We start from the raw sequence: 16980 nt of genomic DNA, 5'->3' as shown, positions 1-16980 counted from the left end.
TAGTTCCCTGACCAGAGACTGAACACAGGGCCATGACAGTAAAACCACAGAGTTCTAACCACTGAATCGCCTAGATACTCCTTCCATCACCTATTTCATCACACAACTCAAATCTCTTATCCCCAACTATATTCTAATCATTCCCTTCAAAACATTCTTTAATCAAAAAATGATAGCTGATGGTATTCACCTCCTCTAGAAGTCCACTCCCTTAATAAAGGTGGTTATTAAGTCACCAACATATTCCTAATGGGTCCACGTTGGCTCCTAATAATCACAACTTTCTTTTCTAAATCCTCATACTAAATCCTTAATAAACCATCCGAGATTTTGACTAGGAATATGCCAAGCTCTTATCTTCTTCTCAGACTTGAAAATATGTCTACTGTGGTAATTCTATGATTCCTTAAAGATTACTGACAGTGACTAATCATCATTATAATCAACCCAAAATTCCTTCAGAACACTAGGGTATAATTTGTCTGGGTCATGAGACTTGAATTTATTCAGAGGAATTAAATGCTTCTATGTAAATGCTTAATGATCTCAGGTTTCAGTCTCCTCTTACCAATTCAGTTCTATCCTTGCCAATCTACTGATAATTTACCCTGACAATGAGCATTGTGGGGAGGGCTTCTGGGGCCATTTCAGTCTTGTGGAGATATTTTTTTCAAATGTGGTTATTTGGGATTTCACATTTAGAGTATCACCCTGTATAAAACATCCTTCCTGAAGAAATATTTATCACAATAAAACTTTCTTTTTTTTTACAGTTCTTCAAAGAAAATCCATAAAACTGTTAGAGGAAGCAGAGGTGCTAATTATAGCACAGTTCTTCTTACCACAGCAGCAAACACCACATTAGTCAATGTATTACAAAATCAGGCTAAAGAAGAATTCTGAAAATGAATATACTGCTGCCAAAGACAGGGAAGAAAATGTGTCAAGCCAAAAATTTTAATTGTCTCTCAGGTGAAAATATCCCCAAAATTCATCAACATATAAACCCACAGATATTTACTAAATGTCCAGGGCATTTAATCAAAACAATTCATTCAAAACCTAACATCATACTCACACCCTCTCAACAAATCCAAGCTATAAACATAGGCACAGAATGACATTTTCTCCACTCAGCCACCGTGGGACAGAAACATTGTCTACCCCACACTTGCCTACTATGTGACACTACTACACTATTCCATAGGCAAGCAATTTCTCAACCTTCACTAAGCTCCTACTGTGTAGCACCCAGCTCTAGGCTAAGTGCTGCAGAGACACAAAAATTTATCATTCAAAACCAACCCCTCCTGGAATTCATGAACACAGTTTGAATAAACTTGTATCTCTTTCTCCAAAGCATACAGGCCTCACAGATCTGAATGGGTCTCTCATCTAGAGGAAGCTAAGGAAGGTACTGTGCTATGGATACTATAGTCGAACAAACAGGATTTTAAAGACAGGCAAATCTAAATTCAAATACTAGTCCCATGTCTTGTTGAATTTTAACTAATCTTGCCAAGGTCTCTCTCCTATAAATCTCAGTTTTGTCATCTGTATCATATAGATAACAATACCTATTTCACAGGTTTATTGAGAGGACTGAGTGTGTAAATATGTGTAAAGAATATGGGAAACATTCCTTATGACCATATTCTTGTATGGAGCACAGAGGCAAAAAAAAAAAAAAATCCATACATGCAAGTGAAAGTGAAAGTTGCTCAGTCATGGCCACCTCTTTGCCACCCCATGGACTGTAGGTCTTCTGTCCATGGGATTCTCCAGACAAGAATACTGGGTCAGTAGCCATTCCCTTCTCCAGGGGAATCTTCCCAAACCAGGTATGGAACCCAGATCTCCTGCACTGCAGGCAGACTGTCTACTGTCTGAGCCACCAGGGAAGTCCTAAACATGCAAGAATCACATCTAAATCTTTAACCATGGAAACAAGACACAGAAATGCCCTGTAAATTTTCAAATGCTTCGCCAAAAGGAAGCCTCTACTGCATGAAAGTGACAGCATATATCAGCTTCACAGAATGAGTACTGAAGCAGAATTCAGAGAAGGAGACATGGCTGCACCAGGAACACTAATATGTCCCTAAATCCAAACTTAAAACCACAGCTTATCAGGAAGCACCCAACAGTCTTCTTCCCTGGGTGAACAGATTTAAGAATCTATGAGCTTCCTATCACGTTACCCTCAATAACGGAGGAGAATTATCTTCACCCGTAAGACATATCAGTCAGTCATTCAGTTCAGTCACTCAGTGGTGTCTGACTCTGTGACCCCATGGACTGCAGCATGCCAGGCCTCCCTGTCCATCACCAACTCCCAGAGTTTACTCAAACTCATGCCCATCGAGTCAGTGACGCCATTCAACCATCTCATCCTCTGTCACCCCCTTCTCTTCCTGCCTTCAATCTTTTCCAGCATCAAGGTCTTTTCAAATGAGTCAGTTCTTCGCATCAAGTGGCCAAAGTATTGGCGTTTCAGCTTCAGCATCAGTCTTCCCAATAAATATTCAGGACCGATCTTCTTTAGGATGGACTGGTTGAATTTCCTTGCAGTCCAAGGGACTCTCAAGAGTCTTCTCCAACACCACAGTTCAAAAGCATCAATTCTTCAGTGCTCAGCTTTCTTTATGTCCAACTCTCACATCCATACATGACTACTGGAAAAACCACAGCTTTGACCAGATGGATCTTTGTTGGCAAAGTAATGTCTCTGCTTTTTAACATGCTGTCCAGGTTGGTCATAGCTTTTCTTCCAAGGAGCAAGCTTCTTTTAACTTCATGGCTACAATCACCATCTGCGGTGATTTTGGAGCCCAAGAAAATAAAGTCTGTCACTGTTTCCATTGTTTCCCCATCTATTTGCCATGAAGTGATACGACTGGATGCCATGATCTTAGTTTTCTGAATGTTGAGTTTTAGCCAGCTTTTTCACTCTCCTCTTTCACCTTCATCAAAAGGCTCTTTGGTTCCTCTTCGCTTTCTGCATAAAGGTAGTGTCATCTGCATTTCTGAGATTACCGATATTTCTCCCAGCAATTTTGATTCCAGCTTCTGCTGCAGCCAGCCTGGCATTTCACATGATGTACTCTCTGCATAGAAGTTAAATAAGCAGGGTGACAATATACAGCCTTGCCGTACTCCTTTCCCAATTTTGAGTCAGTCTCTTGTCCCATGTTCAATTCTAACTGTTGCTTCTTGACCTGCATACAGGTTTCTCAGGAGGCAGGTAAGGTGTTCTGGTATTACCATCTCTTTAAGAATTTTCCACAGTATGTTGTGATCCACACAGGTCAAAGGCTTTAGCACAGTCAATGAAGCAGAAGTAGAGGTTTTTCTGGAATTCCTTTTTCTATGATCCAGTGGATGTCGGCAATTTTGTCTCTGGTTCTTCTGCCTTTTCTAAATCTGGAAGTTCTCGGTTCACATACTGTTGAAGCCTAGCTTGAAGGATTTTGAGCATTAACTTGCTAGCACTTGAAATGAGCGCAACTGTACAGTAGTTTGAACATTCTTTAGCACTACCCATCTTAGGGATTGTTATGAAAACTGACCTTTCCAGTCCTGTGGCCACTGCTGAGTTTTCCAAATTTACTGACATATTGAGTGCAGCACTTTCACAGCATCATCTTTTAGGATTTGAAATAACTCAGCTGGAATTCCACCAGCTCCACTAGCTTTGATTGGAGTAATGTTTCCTAAGGCCCACTTGACTTTACACTCCAGGATATTTGGCTCTAGGTGAGTGAACACACTATCATGGTTATCTGGGTCATTAAGACCTTTTCTGTATAGTTCTTCTGTGAATTCTTGCCACCTCTTCTTAATATCTTCTGCTTCTCTTAGGTCCTCACTGCTCTGTCCTTTACTGTGCCCATCCTTGTATGAAATGTTCCCTTGGTATCTCTAACTTTCCTGAAGTATGAAAAGGCAAAAATACCCAGAATAGGCAAAAACACCCAGAATAAGCAAATCCAAAGAAACAGAAAGCAGGTCAGAGGTTGGCAAGGGCTTGGGGGACAGAGGAATAGCGAATGACTGTTCAATGGATGGAGGTTTCCTTTTGTGGTGATGAACCTGTTAAGCACTTACATAATGATGATGGCTGCACAATATTGTGAAGTGAACTAAATGCCACCAAACTGCACGTTTTTCAATGGCTAAAACAGTAAATTTTATGTTACATGTAATCTACTACCCCCTCTCAAAATAATATATATATAATTTATATATACATATATATATATGGTGAAATGATAGCACGCTAGAAGTGAGCATAAATTGGCACAACACTTCCAAGAAGAAATTCATCATACATACGAAATGTGCTTAAAGGTTTATCTAACTTAATAACTGTCTTACTGTTATATATACTAGAGCAATAGATACAAATTTATATAAAGTATATATGTTGTAAAATTACTTATCATAAAAGAGTATAAACAAACCACCCAAGTGCCAGTTAATCATTAAAAATTGTATAGTTCACTCATACTCTGGATAACAAATTACAAATAAAACCAAGTAACAATTTAACTTATTTGTTAAAAACAAATAATAATTAAAATCATGTTTATGAAGAATATTTAATGACATGGAAAATATTCAAGACACATTTAAAAATATGGGGAAATGATCAACATATAATAGTAAATTTAAAAAGCAGGATACATTTTTTTCTCTTATGATCTCAATTTTATAAATCTATATTAGTGTCCACATATTTTTTCACTGCAAGTGTTTTTGAAATATTTCCTAACAATCAACATATTCCAAAAGACAGTTTATGCATATCAATGAGAAAAAGATAAACAACAAAACAGAAATCATGAACAAAGGACTAAACAGGTAATTCATTGAAGAAATATACAAGTGTACATGAACTATATGAAAAGATGCTCAGACTCACAAATCATTAAATTTAGATTAAAACAGACATTTTCTTCCTAGAAGATTGAAAACACTTTAGAAAAGCAGCTAATATTCCATTACAGATGCAGAGAAATTTGGGTAGCATCTTAAAAACTGTAGGGTCACAAAGAGTCTGACATGACTGAGTGACTGAGCACAAAGAGTCTAACCTTTTGAGGAAGCTGATTTGGCAATATCTCTCACTTTTACTTTCACTTCATTTTTAAAATACACTTGTTTATTTATTTAGTTAGCTACTTTTGTTGCACTGGATCTTCACTGCTGCACGTGGGGTTCTCTAGTTGTGGTGCAGGAGATTCTAACTCCAGTGACTTCTCTTGTAGCAGACCCAGGGCTGTAGGCGTACCAGCTCCAGCAATTGTGGCATACGGGCTCAGTGTTGAGGCTCCTGGGCTCTGAAGTGTGGGCTCAGCAGTTACCAGTGCTTTCGTAAACTGTAAAGCGAGGATAATGTCTTGTGGTACCTAGCAATGAAATCTATTCAATAAATAATATCTATTAATTTAATTATTAGGCATGGACCAGCTTACTCTAGCCTCATTTCCTTGACTGTGTTCCGCATGACCTAGTGTACTTGTGAGTACAGAGGGTAGCATAAAAATGGGTAGAACAAAGCTAACTGGTCCTTAGGAAGATTAATTCAATGACCCTGGCCTCATTAAATTCATCACATTCACTCCCAACTGAGCTAGCAACCAACAGAGCTAGACCAGCAGACCAATAATCCTCCACAAAACACTAAACATTCTTCTAGAAGATAAAACTACAAATACTTAAATATCAACTTTTCAAACAATAAAACTGCAGCCAAAAGAATGTGTTTCACAGTGGGCGTAAAGGGTGATTATTAAGATAATTATTTAGCAAAGAAAAGGATTAAAAACCATTTGAACATACAGAATTTCAGAATTAAGCGCAACTGGTTAGTTTAGCAGGTGATACTTCTAGGTTTTTGTTTTATTTTTCCCAACAAGAGACTGTGATCCTAAGTCAACTTGTCAATAGGACTGGTTAAATAACTAAAACTATACGGATTCACTTTAAAAAAAAAAAAAAGTTCATCCAAACTTTATAAAATTTAGCTCTATTAAAAATTATGAAATAATCACAGTGCAATACAAAATCGGAGAAGGCAATGGCACCCCACTCCAGTACTCTTGCCTGGAAAATCCCATGGACGGAGGAGCCTGGTAGGACGTAGTCCATGGGGTCGCTAAGAGTCGGAAATGACTGAGCAACTTCACTTTCACGTTTCACTTGCATGCACTGGAGAAGGAAATGGCAACCCACTCCAGTATTCTTGCCTGGAGAATCCCAGAGACGGGGGAGCCTGGTGGGCTGTCGTCTATGGGGTCGCACAGAGTCGAACACGATTGAAGTGACTCAGCAGCAACAGCAGCAGCAATACAAAATACCTCTCCTATCACCATTTTATCTCCAAATCTGCCATTGACCCTTAGCTTTTTGAGTATGGGAAAACAATCATTACTACTCTTCTACAAACCTCCATATTCTTTATTACTCAGCACTTGGAAAAGCTGTGGAAGTCTGGCTTATTTGTTTTAAAAAGTTAAGTACTATGTCTTATAGCAGAAAAAAAAAAAGCATGGTTACATACAATTCTTTGAAAGCCCGAATAAGCAGGCTTTATCTTTTCATAATCAATACAATATTTATCAAATACCTACTAGATAAAGCATGGTCTTCTAGCAAAGCTAAGAAATTTGTCTACCTGACTCTAGAACAAGTGACGTTATAATATGGTTCTGTAATGTTTTAATTTGTATAAAGACCTATGGTCTTTATAATCAGGAAAAAATTTTAATGTAATGGTCATTGTCAAATAAAGACTCTGGGGAAAGAAGAAAAGAGATATCTAACATACTCAAAATAAAACCTTTGGTTTTCTTCAACAGTATAGCAATAATTAATACCTATCTTCATGACACTGTTAAAAAGCTATTCTACAACTACACAAAACAAGGGGAAAAAGGACACCAGAGATGACACAACTGAGAAAGGAATTCTTCTGAAATTCCTGGAAAAGTAATTCTAATGTATTTTTTTTAATGAATCTAAGTTTTTGTAAATTGGGTTTATCCACTTATTAATTGTGATTTATGATTATTATTTCTAAATCATTTTTTCCTTTCTGACTTTAAAAATCCTAAAAATTTCTTAGTTGTTTTCCATATCTTTTCATTATAAAGAATATGGTAAATCAGAAGTCCCAACCAGGGCTTCCCTGGTGGTTCAGTGGTAAAGAATATGTCTGCCAATGCAGGGGATACGGGATTGAACCAAGATGGGGGAAGATCCCACATGCTGAGGAGACCAGCTAAGCCCCCTCACTGCAACTATTGAGCCTGCGCTCTAGAGCCCGGGAGCCACAACTATGGAGTCCACGTGCCACAACTACTGAAGCCTGTGTACCCTAGAGCCTGAGATCCTCAACAACAGAAGCCCCTGCAATGAGAAGCCCCTGCACTGCAACTAGAGTAGCCCCCCACTCACCACAACTGAAGAAAAGCCCTCGCAGCAACAAAGACCCAGCACAGCCAAAAATAAACAAAATTATTTTTTAAAAAAGAAGTCACAGCCAGCACCCAATGACAACCAGAAAAAGATGCAAACTGCAGGCTACAGGGAGGGATTTTTGAGGTTAGCAAGTGCAAACATTTTTTTTTTTTTCTTTTCAAAGAAAACTGACTTAAGACAAAAAGCATAAAACATCCTGAAACAGATTCACCAAAGAGAGCTTCTTAGAAACAAAACCCCAGTAACTATTTGGTCTTAAAAAAAAAAAAAAAATTCCAGAACTGATAAGAATGGGGAGATAGGAAAATATATATTAAAAAATACCAACCAGCCTCAACAATTCAAAAAACAAGTAACCTGACTCCTCTCCTGACAGAGCTCCTCTACTGCATTGTGGTTTGGGGACTGAATCAAAGAGGCCACACAACAGTTCTGCTACTCAAAGATTAAGTTATTGCTTCAGTCAGTTCAGTTCAGTTGCTCAGTTGTGTCTAACTCTTTGCAACCCCATGGACTGCAGCATGACAGTCTTCCCTGTCTATCACCAACTCCTGGATCTTGCTCAAACTCATGTCCATCGAGTCGGTGATGCCATCCAACCATCTCATCCTCTGTCATCCCCTTCTCCTACTGCCTTCAATCTTTCCCAGCATCAAGGGCTTTTCAAATGAGTCAGTTCTTCGCATCAGGTGGCCAAAGTATTGGCGTTTCAGCTTCAGCATCAGTCCTTCCATCAAATAGTCAGGACTGATCTCCTTTAGGATGGACTGGTTGGATTTCCTTGCAATCCAAGGGACTCTCAAGAGTCTTCTCCAACACCACAGTTCAAAAGCATCAATTCTTCAGCGTTCAGCTTTCTTTATAGTCCAACTCTCACATCTATACATGACTACTGGAAAAACCATAGCTTTGACTAGACACTTGTGTTGGTAAAGTAATGTCTCTGCTTTTTAATATGTCGTCTAGGTTGGTCAGAGCTTTTCTTCCAAGGAGCAAGCATCTTTTAATTTCACGGCTACAATCACCATCTGCAGTGATTTTGGAGCCCAAGAAAATAAAGTCTGTCACTGTTTCCATTTTTTCCCCATCTATTTGCCATGAAGTGATGGGACCGGATGCCATGATCTTAGTTTTCTGAATGTTGAGTTTTAAGCCAACTTTTTCACTCTCTTTCACTTTCATCAAAATGCTCTTCAGTTCTTCTTCGCTTTCTGCCATAAGGGTGGTGTCATCTGTGCATCTGAGGTTATTGATATTTCTCCCAGCAATTTTGATTCCAGCTTGTGCTTCATCCAGCCCAGCATTTTGCATGATGTACACTGCATATAAGTTAAGTAAGCAGGGTAACAATATACAGCCTTGACATACTCCTTTCCCAATTTGGAACCAGTCTGTTGTTCCATGCACAGTTCTAATTGTTGCTTCTTGACCTGCATACAGATTTCTCAGGAGGCAGGTAAGGTGGTCTGGTATTAATACTTACATCATTGCTTAAGTATTGACAAATCTATCATTTCAAAATAATAATCTCAGGAATTCCTTGGTGGTCCAGTGGTTAGGACCCTGCACTTTCACTGCCAAGGGGGGAGGTTTGACCCCTGGTCAAACCCCAGGTAAGATCCTGCAAGCCACTTGGCATGGCCAAAAAAAAAAAAGGAGTAATCTCATCAACGGTGAGAAGCAGACAGAAGACGTGGATTCTAACAGTTCTTTCTAAATTGCTGGGCAACAGTGGACCAAAAAATATATTCTCAAATGGGGCTGAAAACATTAAAAAGTGTTTAAAAACTATTATGTCATTTATAAATATTAATATGTCAAAAGTGGGAGCTGGACTATTTCAGATCTAGCTCTGACAGTTTTTGATTCTATGACCAAGATAAATGAATTCATACTCATATTATGCTTTGCCAACTAGGAGTAGTTTAGAAAACAAAGAATTGGACTCACACTCACAGAGGGATGAACCTTAATAAGGTTCATTAATAAGAGGAACCTCCACACATCTTCTCCCTGCTCAACGCCCCTCAGCACTCCATAAAAACATTTTAGATTAATGCAGCTAGGTCAGACCATTGAGTACATCACAGATGGCCTAGCAAAGTTTTGACCTGAAATGCCCATCACACTAATGAACAAAACAAATTACTAACCTGGCTTTCTATAACAGAAAACTATGATAGATCCCATGGATGACAATCAAGCAAATATCCTAAGTATAATATTTGAAAACCTGATGGTCTAAACAATAGCCACTCTCATCTAACTTCCTGGAGCCATAGCCGACTCCTAGGAAGCACACTGAAAATAGCGCATGCCCTCATTTTCCACCATGACAGGACTCCAACATCCAGGGTTCTACATACTCTGAACTAAAATCAGTCATCACAAAACATCTGGAACACAGACATTTAACCAGTATCTGCCTCACCTAAAAACTTTTGAGAACTAAATCTAAAAATCTAGTAGTGATAGCCTGTGTGTTATCAATGAATTTCACAAGAAGACACCAGCTTCCAAAAGGCAAGAATTTCTCTCTTTTACTAGGTCCTATGCCTATCCAGGAGTAACCTAAAACATATCAAGTATAGGTCCCCTCCTGTGTACCCAGGTTCCTGAGAGACCTCTAGGACTACCTGACAGTAATTCAAATCCAAGGATGGCAATAGGAATTGAGGAGCTGAGTCAAGCCTATCTTCCACCAGAGTTAGCCAAAAACACAAGGATATACAAAAGGATATAGGACTAGACTTATAAAAGGATACAGGACGGGAAATGGGTATTACTGAAGGAGGACTGAGGCTAGAAAAACTTTATTTATAATCTACTACAAAAGGAAGGAAGGGCTAAACAGAGTCTAAGAATTTGGTTTAAACACCAAACACTGTTACTCAGGATTTCCTCCTAAGAAAAGGGGAGCAGAGCCCTAGTGTTATTAAAGTGAAATCCACTTACCTTCAATGTGATCCTCCCTACCTAAGGGTGTGTGAAGTAGGTGCTCTTCGGTTAAGAACACAGTCTCTCCAACTAAATTTAGCATATAATTCTAAACTGCCTTGGGGCTGCTCTGTAATTGTTTTCTATGTGTTAGTCTCTCCTCCAGACTTCTTATTTGCTCTACCTTATAAAAGGAAACACAGGACCTAACTTAAGAACTCTCCTCCTCCTACCCTGACCTCTGGAAGTATCCACAAATGCCTGAGGTAAGCCATCAGGATTTGAGTTTTGCTTCAGCTAGGAGTCTGAGCTTCAGAGAAGATGCCTTTATAAAATGATTATTTTATAAAGAGAATCTGAGAGAATCTGCCCAGAACTGACCAGACTGGTAGAGGAAAATAAAATCCAAGGTTAGTTCAAATTGACTACCTGTTTGAAACTGGCTCATCAAACTTTTTATACTCACTTCATCTCTGAGAAGAGATAAGCTTTTTTTCTTTTCTTTTAAGTAAAATATCCTTCTGAGTCATCCAGGAATATGCAAATCAAAACCACACTGTGATACCACTTCACACCCCCTAGGCCACCCGTGATCAAAAAGATAGTAAGTGCTGGTGAGGATACAGAGCGTGTAACCCTCAAACACCACTAGTGGGAATGTAAAATAGTGCAGCTGTTTTGGAAAACAGTCTGCAATTTCTCAAAAGGTTAAACACTGGCCATTAACCCAGCCATTCCACTCCTAGGCATATACCTAAGAGAAATGAAAATATATATACACAAATGTTCACAATACCATTATCTGTAATAAATGAAAAGTATATAAATAATCCAAATGTATATCAACTATGATAAGCAAAAGGTGGTATATCTATATACAATATCATTCTGCCATAAAAAGAAACAATGTACGGATACATGTTACAACATAGATGAACCCTGAAAACATGCTAAGTGAAAGAAGCCAGTCACAAAAGACCATATATTATATGATTCCATTTGTATGAAATGTCCAAAATAGACAAATCCATAAAGATCAAAGATAGATTCAGTTCAGTTCAGTTCAGTCGCTCAGTCATGTCCGACTCTTTGCGACCCCACGAATCGCAGCACACTAAGCCTCCCTGTCCATCACAAACTCCCGGAGTTTACTCAAACTCATGTCCATCAAGTCAGTGATGCCATCCAGCCATCTCATCCTCTGTCATCCCCTTCTCCTCCTGCCCACAATCCTTCCCAGCATCAGGGTCTTTTCCAATGAGTCAACTCTTCGCATCAGGTGGCCAAAGTATTGGAGTTTCAGCTTCAGCATCAATCCTTCCAATGAACACCCAGGACTGATCTCCTTTAGGATGGACTGGTTGGATCTCCCTGCAGTCCAAGGGACTCTCAAGAGTCTTCTCCAAGACCACAGTTCAAAAGCATCAATTCTTCGGCACTCAGCTTTCATCACAGTCCAACTCTCACATCCACACATGACCACTGGAAAAACCATAGCCTTGACTAGATGGACCTTTGTTGGCAAAGTAACGTCTCTGCTTTTTAATATGCTATCTAGGGGTTCTCAGACAACCTACCGCCTTCAAATTCTCTTCTTTCTCAAACTCATCAGCACTTGTTTTTACAAAATTATAATTACAATAATAGAAGTACCTTTCATTTTAATAAAAGGTCTAGAAGAATCTATATTAAAATGTTAACTACTATTTCTGCATGAAGAGATTACATTTTTCTTATACTATGGATGTGAATAATGATGTGAACTAGTATTGATTTAGTGATAAGAAAATAAAAGGTCCCCCCCAAAAAAAAACAGTAGAATAGTGGGTGCTTACAGCTGGGGTATTAGGGAGTTGGAAGGATACAGGTAGTAACTGCTAATGGATATAGGTTTGAAGGGCAAATGATGAAAATATTCTAAAACTGATTGTAGTAATAATTGTACAACTCTGTGAATATACTAAAAAACACAAAATTGTGTATTTTAAATAGAAGACATATATATCTCAATAAAGACATTTTTATATATTAGAAAGAGAAAGATGATGCATACTAAGTGATAAGGCAAATGGAGCAAAATGTTAACACTGAGTCTGGAAAAAGGATGCACTAGAGTTCTTTGTACTGAATGACAACGTTTGGTGTGAAGTTACATCAAAAGAAAAAACTAAAAAAAAAAAAGACATGATCTCTCTCTTGTTAATCACACACAGTATCTTTGCTTAACATGAAACAGAAACCTGCCCTAGAAAAAAAACAATCTTAGGTCTGCTCCTGCCAAACAAACGTTTTACTGTCTCCCCACCACCCATCAAAGTCCTGCAAAGCATACACTCTAAGAGAAGAAAAAAAGGATAAAATGTAGCAAGTTAGACAAATGTTCCCCAACTTTCTCAGGACCTCAGTTTCCTCATCAGTAAAAATCAGGTTATATAATCTCTAAGAGAGCTGGCAAGGACTTCCCTGGTGGTCCAGTGGTTGTGTATTCTCCATGCAATACTAAAGCCCCACATGCCTTGGAGCAACTAAGCCCAGGCACCACAACTACTGAGCCCACGTGCCACGACTAGAGCATCTGCACACAGCACAGCAACAAAAGTCTCAAATGATGCAACGATCTGCATGCCACGACTAAGACCTGATGCAGCCAAATAAATACATATTTTTTTAAAAAAAAGGTGCTTCCATGTTTGACATTCCATGATTCTGTTGTTCTAACTTCACTGTCCAATATAGTTAAGGGGCAGTAAGATCTGACCAGTCCTCTGGCTTTCCTGGACAGTGAACCATTTTTTCTCTTTTAATGATGATATTAAAAGATGATTTCAAAAATAAATAAATAAATAAAAGATGATTTCAGGGTACTGTGTTCTAAGTAGGTTCATACAGGACACTGGCTAGTTTCCCATCTATGTTCCCAAGCCCTCTCTTTAATTCTTGGCAAGACCCACTATTCAGAGCCTAAGAAACTGGAGTAGCAGATTCATGAACCTAGGATACTTATATCTCAGTGCTGGGTGCAGGTCAGTGAAAAGGAATGTAAAGATTCCAAAGTAAGAAATAGGTTACAAGCATACCGGAAACTTAACTCTCAGACAGAGATAGGGAAAGTTAACTCAAGAGTCCCATGTCCTGGTAAACCTTCTGCTGCAGTCACCTAGTGGTGACCATAAGAAGAAAAAGCGAAAATGAAGATGTCCAGAATACCCATCTATCAAAGAGGTAGAAAGAGAGACTGGAATCTACTACCATCTGCTTCCCCACTTAGAACGGGCCAACAAAATGGGTCAACGTTTTGTAAAATCAAAATCAAAAATGTTCCTTCCAGAATTCCCTATCTCCTTGACAAACTCAAAACCCAAACAAGCAGATACCATTTCTTCCAGTTGGCTAGACCTGTGCTTCACCAACAGATTATCTTTTTCTTTCCTTCCACCCAAAGTACTTCCTCAACTAACTCAAAGAGAGACAAAATAAATTTTCATACCTTCTTCAGTTCCTGCACAAGAAGTAACTACACAACTTGCCTAAATGCTTAAGTCTACAAGAAAGAGGAAGAGGTGACAGGGAGAGACTTCATATAAAATTAAATGATCAAAGTGTTTTTTCGACAGTGCAAGTTATGGTTATTGCTGCAAACAGAAAAGAAGGAATCTTAATCTTTCTCCACAAAGCCAGAAGAAGACAGCATCTTTGATCTGTTTGTTCTGGATTCACTTACTAAGAGTATAGAATCTATCTGAGGTATATAACTTAATTTGTTTGAAGAGAACATAGACTCCTTAGTACCTCCCTAGGGAATCTGGGTGCAACTCACAATTTCCTATAGTTTCATTTACTATGACATCATCAGTTTGGGAGCTATAAGGCAGAGAGAAAATGCACCCTGGAGAGCTTCAAGACTGACCAGCATAGAGCTATTTGTATTGTTTTGTTTTCCTTAAAGATTCCCCCTGGGGTCCAGATTCCCCTATCAACCTACCAGAAATGAAATGAAGAAAAAAAAGAAATCCTTCAATCAGTGCTTATTCTAGCAAAGGCCACCTACTGAATAAACAGTCTTGGCATTCCACTACTGCAACCATATTTAAAAAGAAAGATACCCTTCTTTACACATTTTATACATCTCATCCCCCTCTTTATTAGCTCAATAAGCTTTCACAAGGATATAATTTTAGCTTCCTGAAAAGCCAGATAATTAACAGATATTCACTAAAAGAGAATTAACACTTTTGAGAGTCTACTTGATAAGACACTTTTTACTTACATTCTCTTTTTTAGAGATGAGGACCCCAGCAGTTATATAACTTGGCCTCCAGTCACAGAGACAGTCAATAGCAGAGTGAGAATGTTTAACCCCAAAACTCGTGTTCTCACTAACAAATCAAATCATTCCCAGTTCCACTCATAAGCTTTATCATCTGCAAATCATTTTATTTTTGAAAATCAAATAGACACTCAAAAGCACAGCATAAAAATAACACTGGTTTATTTCATCAATTTAAAGTTTCTTTTACTGAGGAGAACTGTGTCATTTTAAGTCTCTTTGTCAACATGTTAACATGTAGAAAACATGTCAACATGTTTTCTAAAAACCCAGCCAAGCAATGAAATACAGTTTATGGCACAAGAGGGGCACTGGATCAAAGTGAGGCAATTTATTGTCCTTCCTGGGCTCATTTTCTTCTCTGAGGTCCTTCCAGCTCCAGTACCATGAACTGAATTCCAACAACTAAATCTCAAAGTCATAAATTTAACAAATAGGAAACACAAATGAAAAATCAGCATCAGATTACAGGAATTCAAAGACCTAAAAAAGAGAATTTAAAACTACCCCAACAATAGACCAAGAATTAATCAGACCAAGTATTAATTGTATTACTGCTTCATGATTTTTTTCTCCACCTGCTATTAGTTTGAGGAAGTAGTGTATTTGCTCTGACCTTGTTAAAGGTCATCAATTTATCGTTTTTTAAAAAGACAGTCCATTTTGATGTATGCATCTAATTTTTTTTCATAAGAAATACTGAAATTTTTCTGGGGGGAAGGAACACACAAAACTTGTCCTGTCATCTCTGAAGCAAAGGAAAATTAGTCAACAGGATATTCGCTTTCAGGAGAAAAACTTTACAGTAAACACATCAGTAAAAAGGAGTATCTCTCATCAAAGCAGGATGACACAACAAACCTCCACCTACATAAAACCTGCAAACTGGACACTCCAGACGAAAACTTTTCCAAAACCAATGACGGTGCAGTGGAATTCGCGGGGACTTTACAACTCTGACATCGATGCAGTGGAATTCACAGGATTTTACAATTCTGACAATTAGTGCCAGATATGATCTGGGCCTTATCTTCACTTCCCCACCACTTCCCGTTGAAAGATGACTTGAGAAGCATCACTACGCAACCCAGGCTCTCCAACTAGGCTGCTGCCCTTTTATTCACCAACGACGCTGGTCTCATAAAGGGCATAAATTATTTTCAATTAAAAAAAAAAAAGGTACGGCCCCGGGTTACAAACCCTTTCCAGAACGAAGGGAGTTCTCGCCCTCCTTGGTGTGGCCCAAGTTCACTTTATTACTTCACGTCCCATCAACTCAGGGGGCCTAGCCCAGGGCTGGGTTAGAACTGTTTTGAGGAACTGCGATCACAGGTTTCTTGGGAGGAGGCCAAACGAAACTCACGAAGTTTTTGTTTTCCTTTTTTTTTTAAGTCTGGGTGGAACTTACTTTCACCAGGAGTGGGATGCCTTTTTCCCTCCCTAACGGGTGTTCGAGAACAAGCTTCCCTTTTATTTTACACTAAGCCACTCAACCTTCACCGAACTGAGAACCCGATCCTTCCCTCCTCATCCGGGAGGACCTGGCCACAAGCACAGCGGGGAGCAGGGACCGTTGGGACCCGTTACGGCTCAGAGCCCCTCTGCCCGTTTCCCCTCCTCAGCCCGACGTCCCCTTCCCCGCGCTCGCCCCTCGCCCGCCTCCCGGGACAAAGCCAGGGTGGAGGAGGATTTCTCGGGGTCCCCGGCGGCCGGGGCGCGGGGAAGCGGCCCCGGACTCAGCGCGCACTCACCCGACAGCTCGTCCGGCTCCAGCCCGGTCTCGGTGTCCAGCCCGCAGATGACAAAGTAGTCGGCGAAGCGACTGGGCGCCGAGCCCCCTCCGCCGCCGCCGCCGCCGCTCATGGCGCCGGGGCCGGGCCGGGCCGGGCCGTGCGGAGCGTCGAGCCCCCGCACCCGGGCGCCCGCCCGCCCTCAAGCCGCCCCTCCCGCCGCCGCCGCTACCGCGGCTCCGGCCGCCGCCCCCGGCCTTGGCCCGGTCCCCGCGGCCGCCGCGGCTGCCGTGACGGGGCAGGGGGGCACCGGGCCGCCCCGCGCCGCATCCTGGACTCCTTCCCCTCCGCTTCGCGGCCGCTGTCGCCAGCCGAGAGCGCTGCGGCCGGAGCGAGCGCGGAGAAGGGCGAAAAGCGCTGAGGAGAGCCCCCACCAATGCTCCCTCCAGCCGCGCCTGCGCAGGCGCCGTTGGGGAGGGGGAGGGCTCCTCGCGGAAAGGA

The 16980-nt window shown here is 40.3% G+C and overlaps 1 protein-coding gene across 1 annotated transcript in view; it reads right to left on the bottom strand.

Annotated features, from left to right (window-relative positions):
• Positions 1-16646, bottom strand: part of DENND5A (DENN domain containing 5A) — a 92809-nt gene extending 76163 nt beyond the window's left edge. The window contains exon 1 of the mRNA XM_061147892.1: positions 16501-16646. Within this exon, the coding sequence (XP_061003875.1) occupies positions 16501-16612 (112 nt within the window). The 5' untranslated portion in view covers positions 16613-16646. The remainder of the gene's footprint in view (positions 1-16500) is intronic.
• Positions 16647-16980: the final 334 nt, after the last annotated feature.

This window comes from Dama dama, chromosome 1 (genome assembly GCF_033118175.1).
Source record: "Dama dama isolate Ldn47 chromosome 1, ASM3311817v1, whole genome shotgun sequence".
NCBI classification, from domain to species: Eukaryota; Metazoa; Chordata; class Mammalia; order Artiodactyla; family Cervidae; genus Dama; species Dama dama.
The sequence above is the reverse complement of the archived record's forward strand: the minus strand, read 5'-3'. Positions and strand labels throughout refer to the sequence as shown.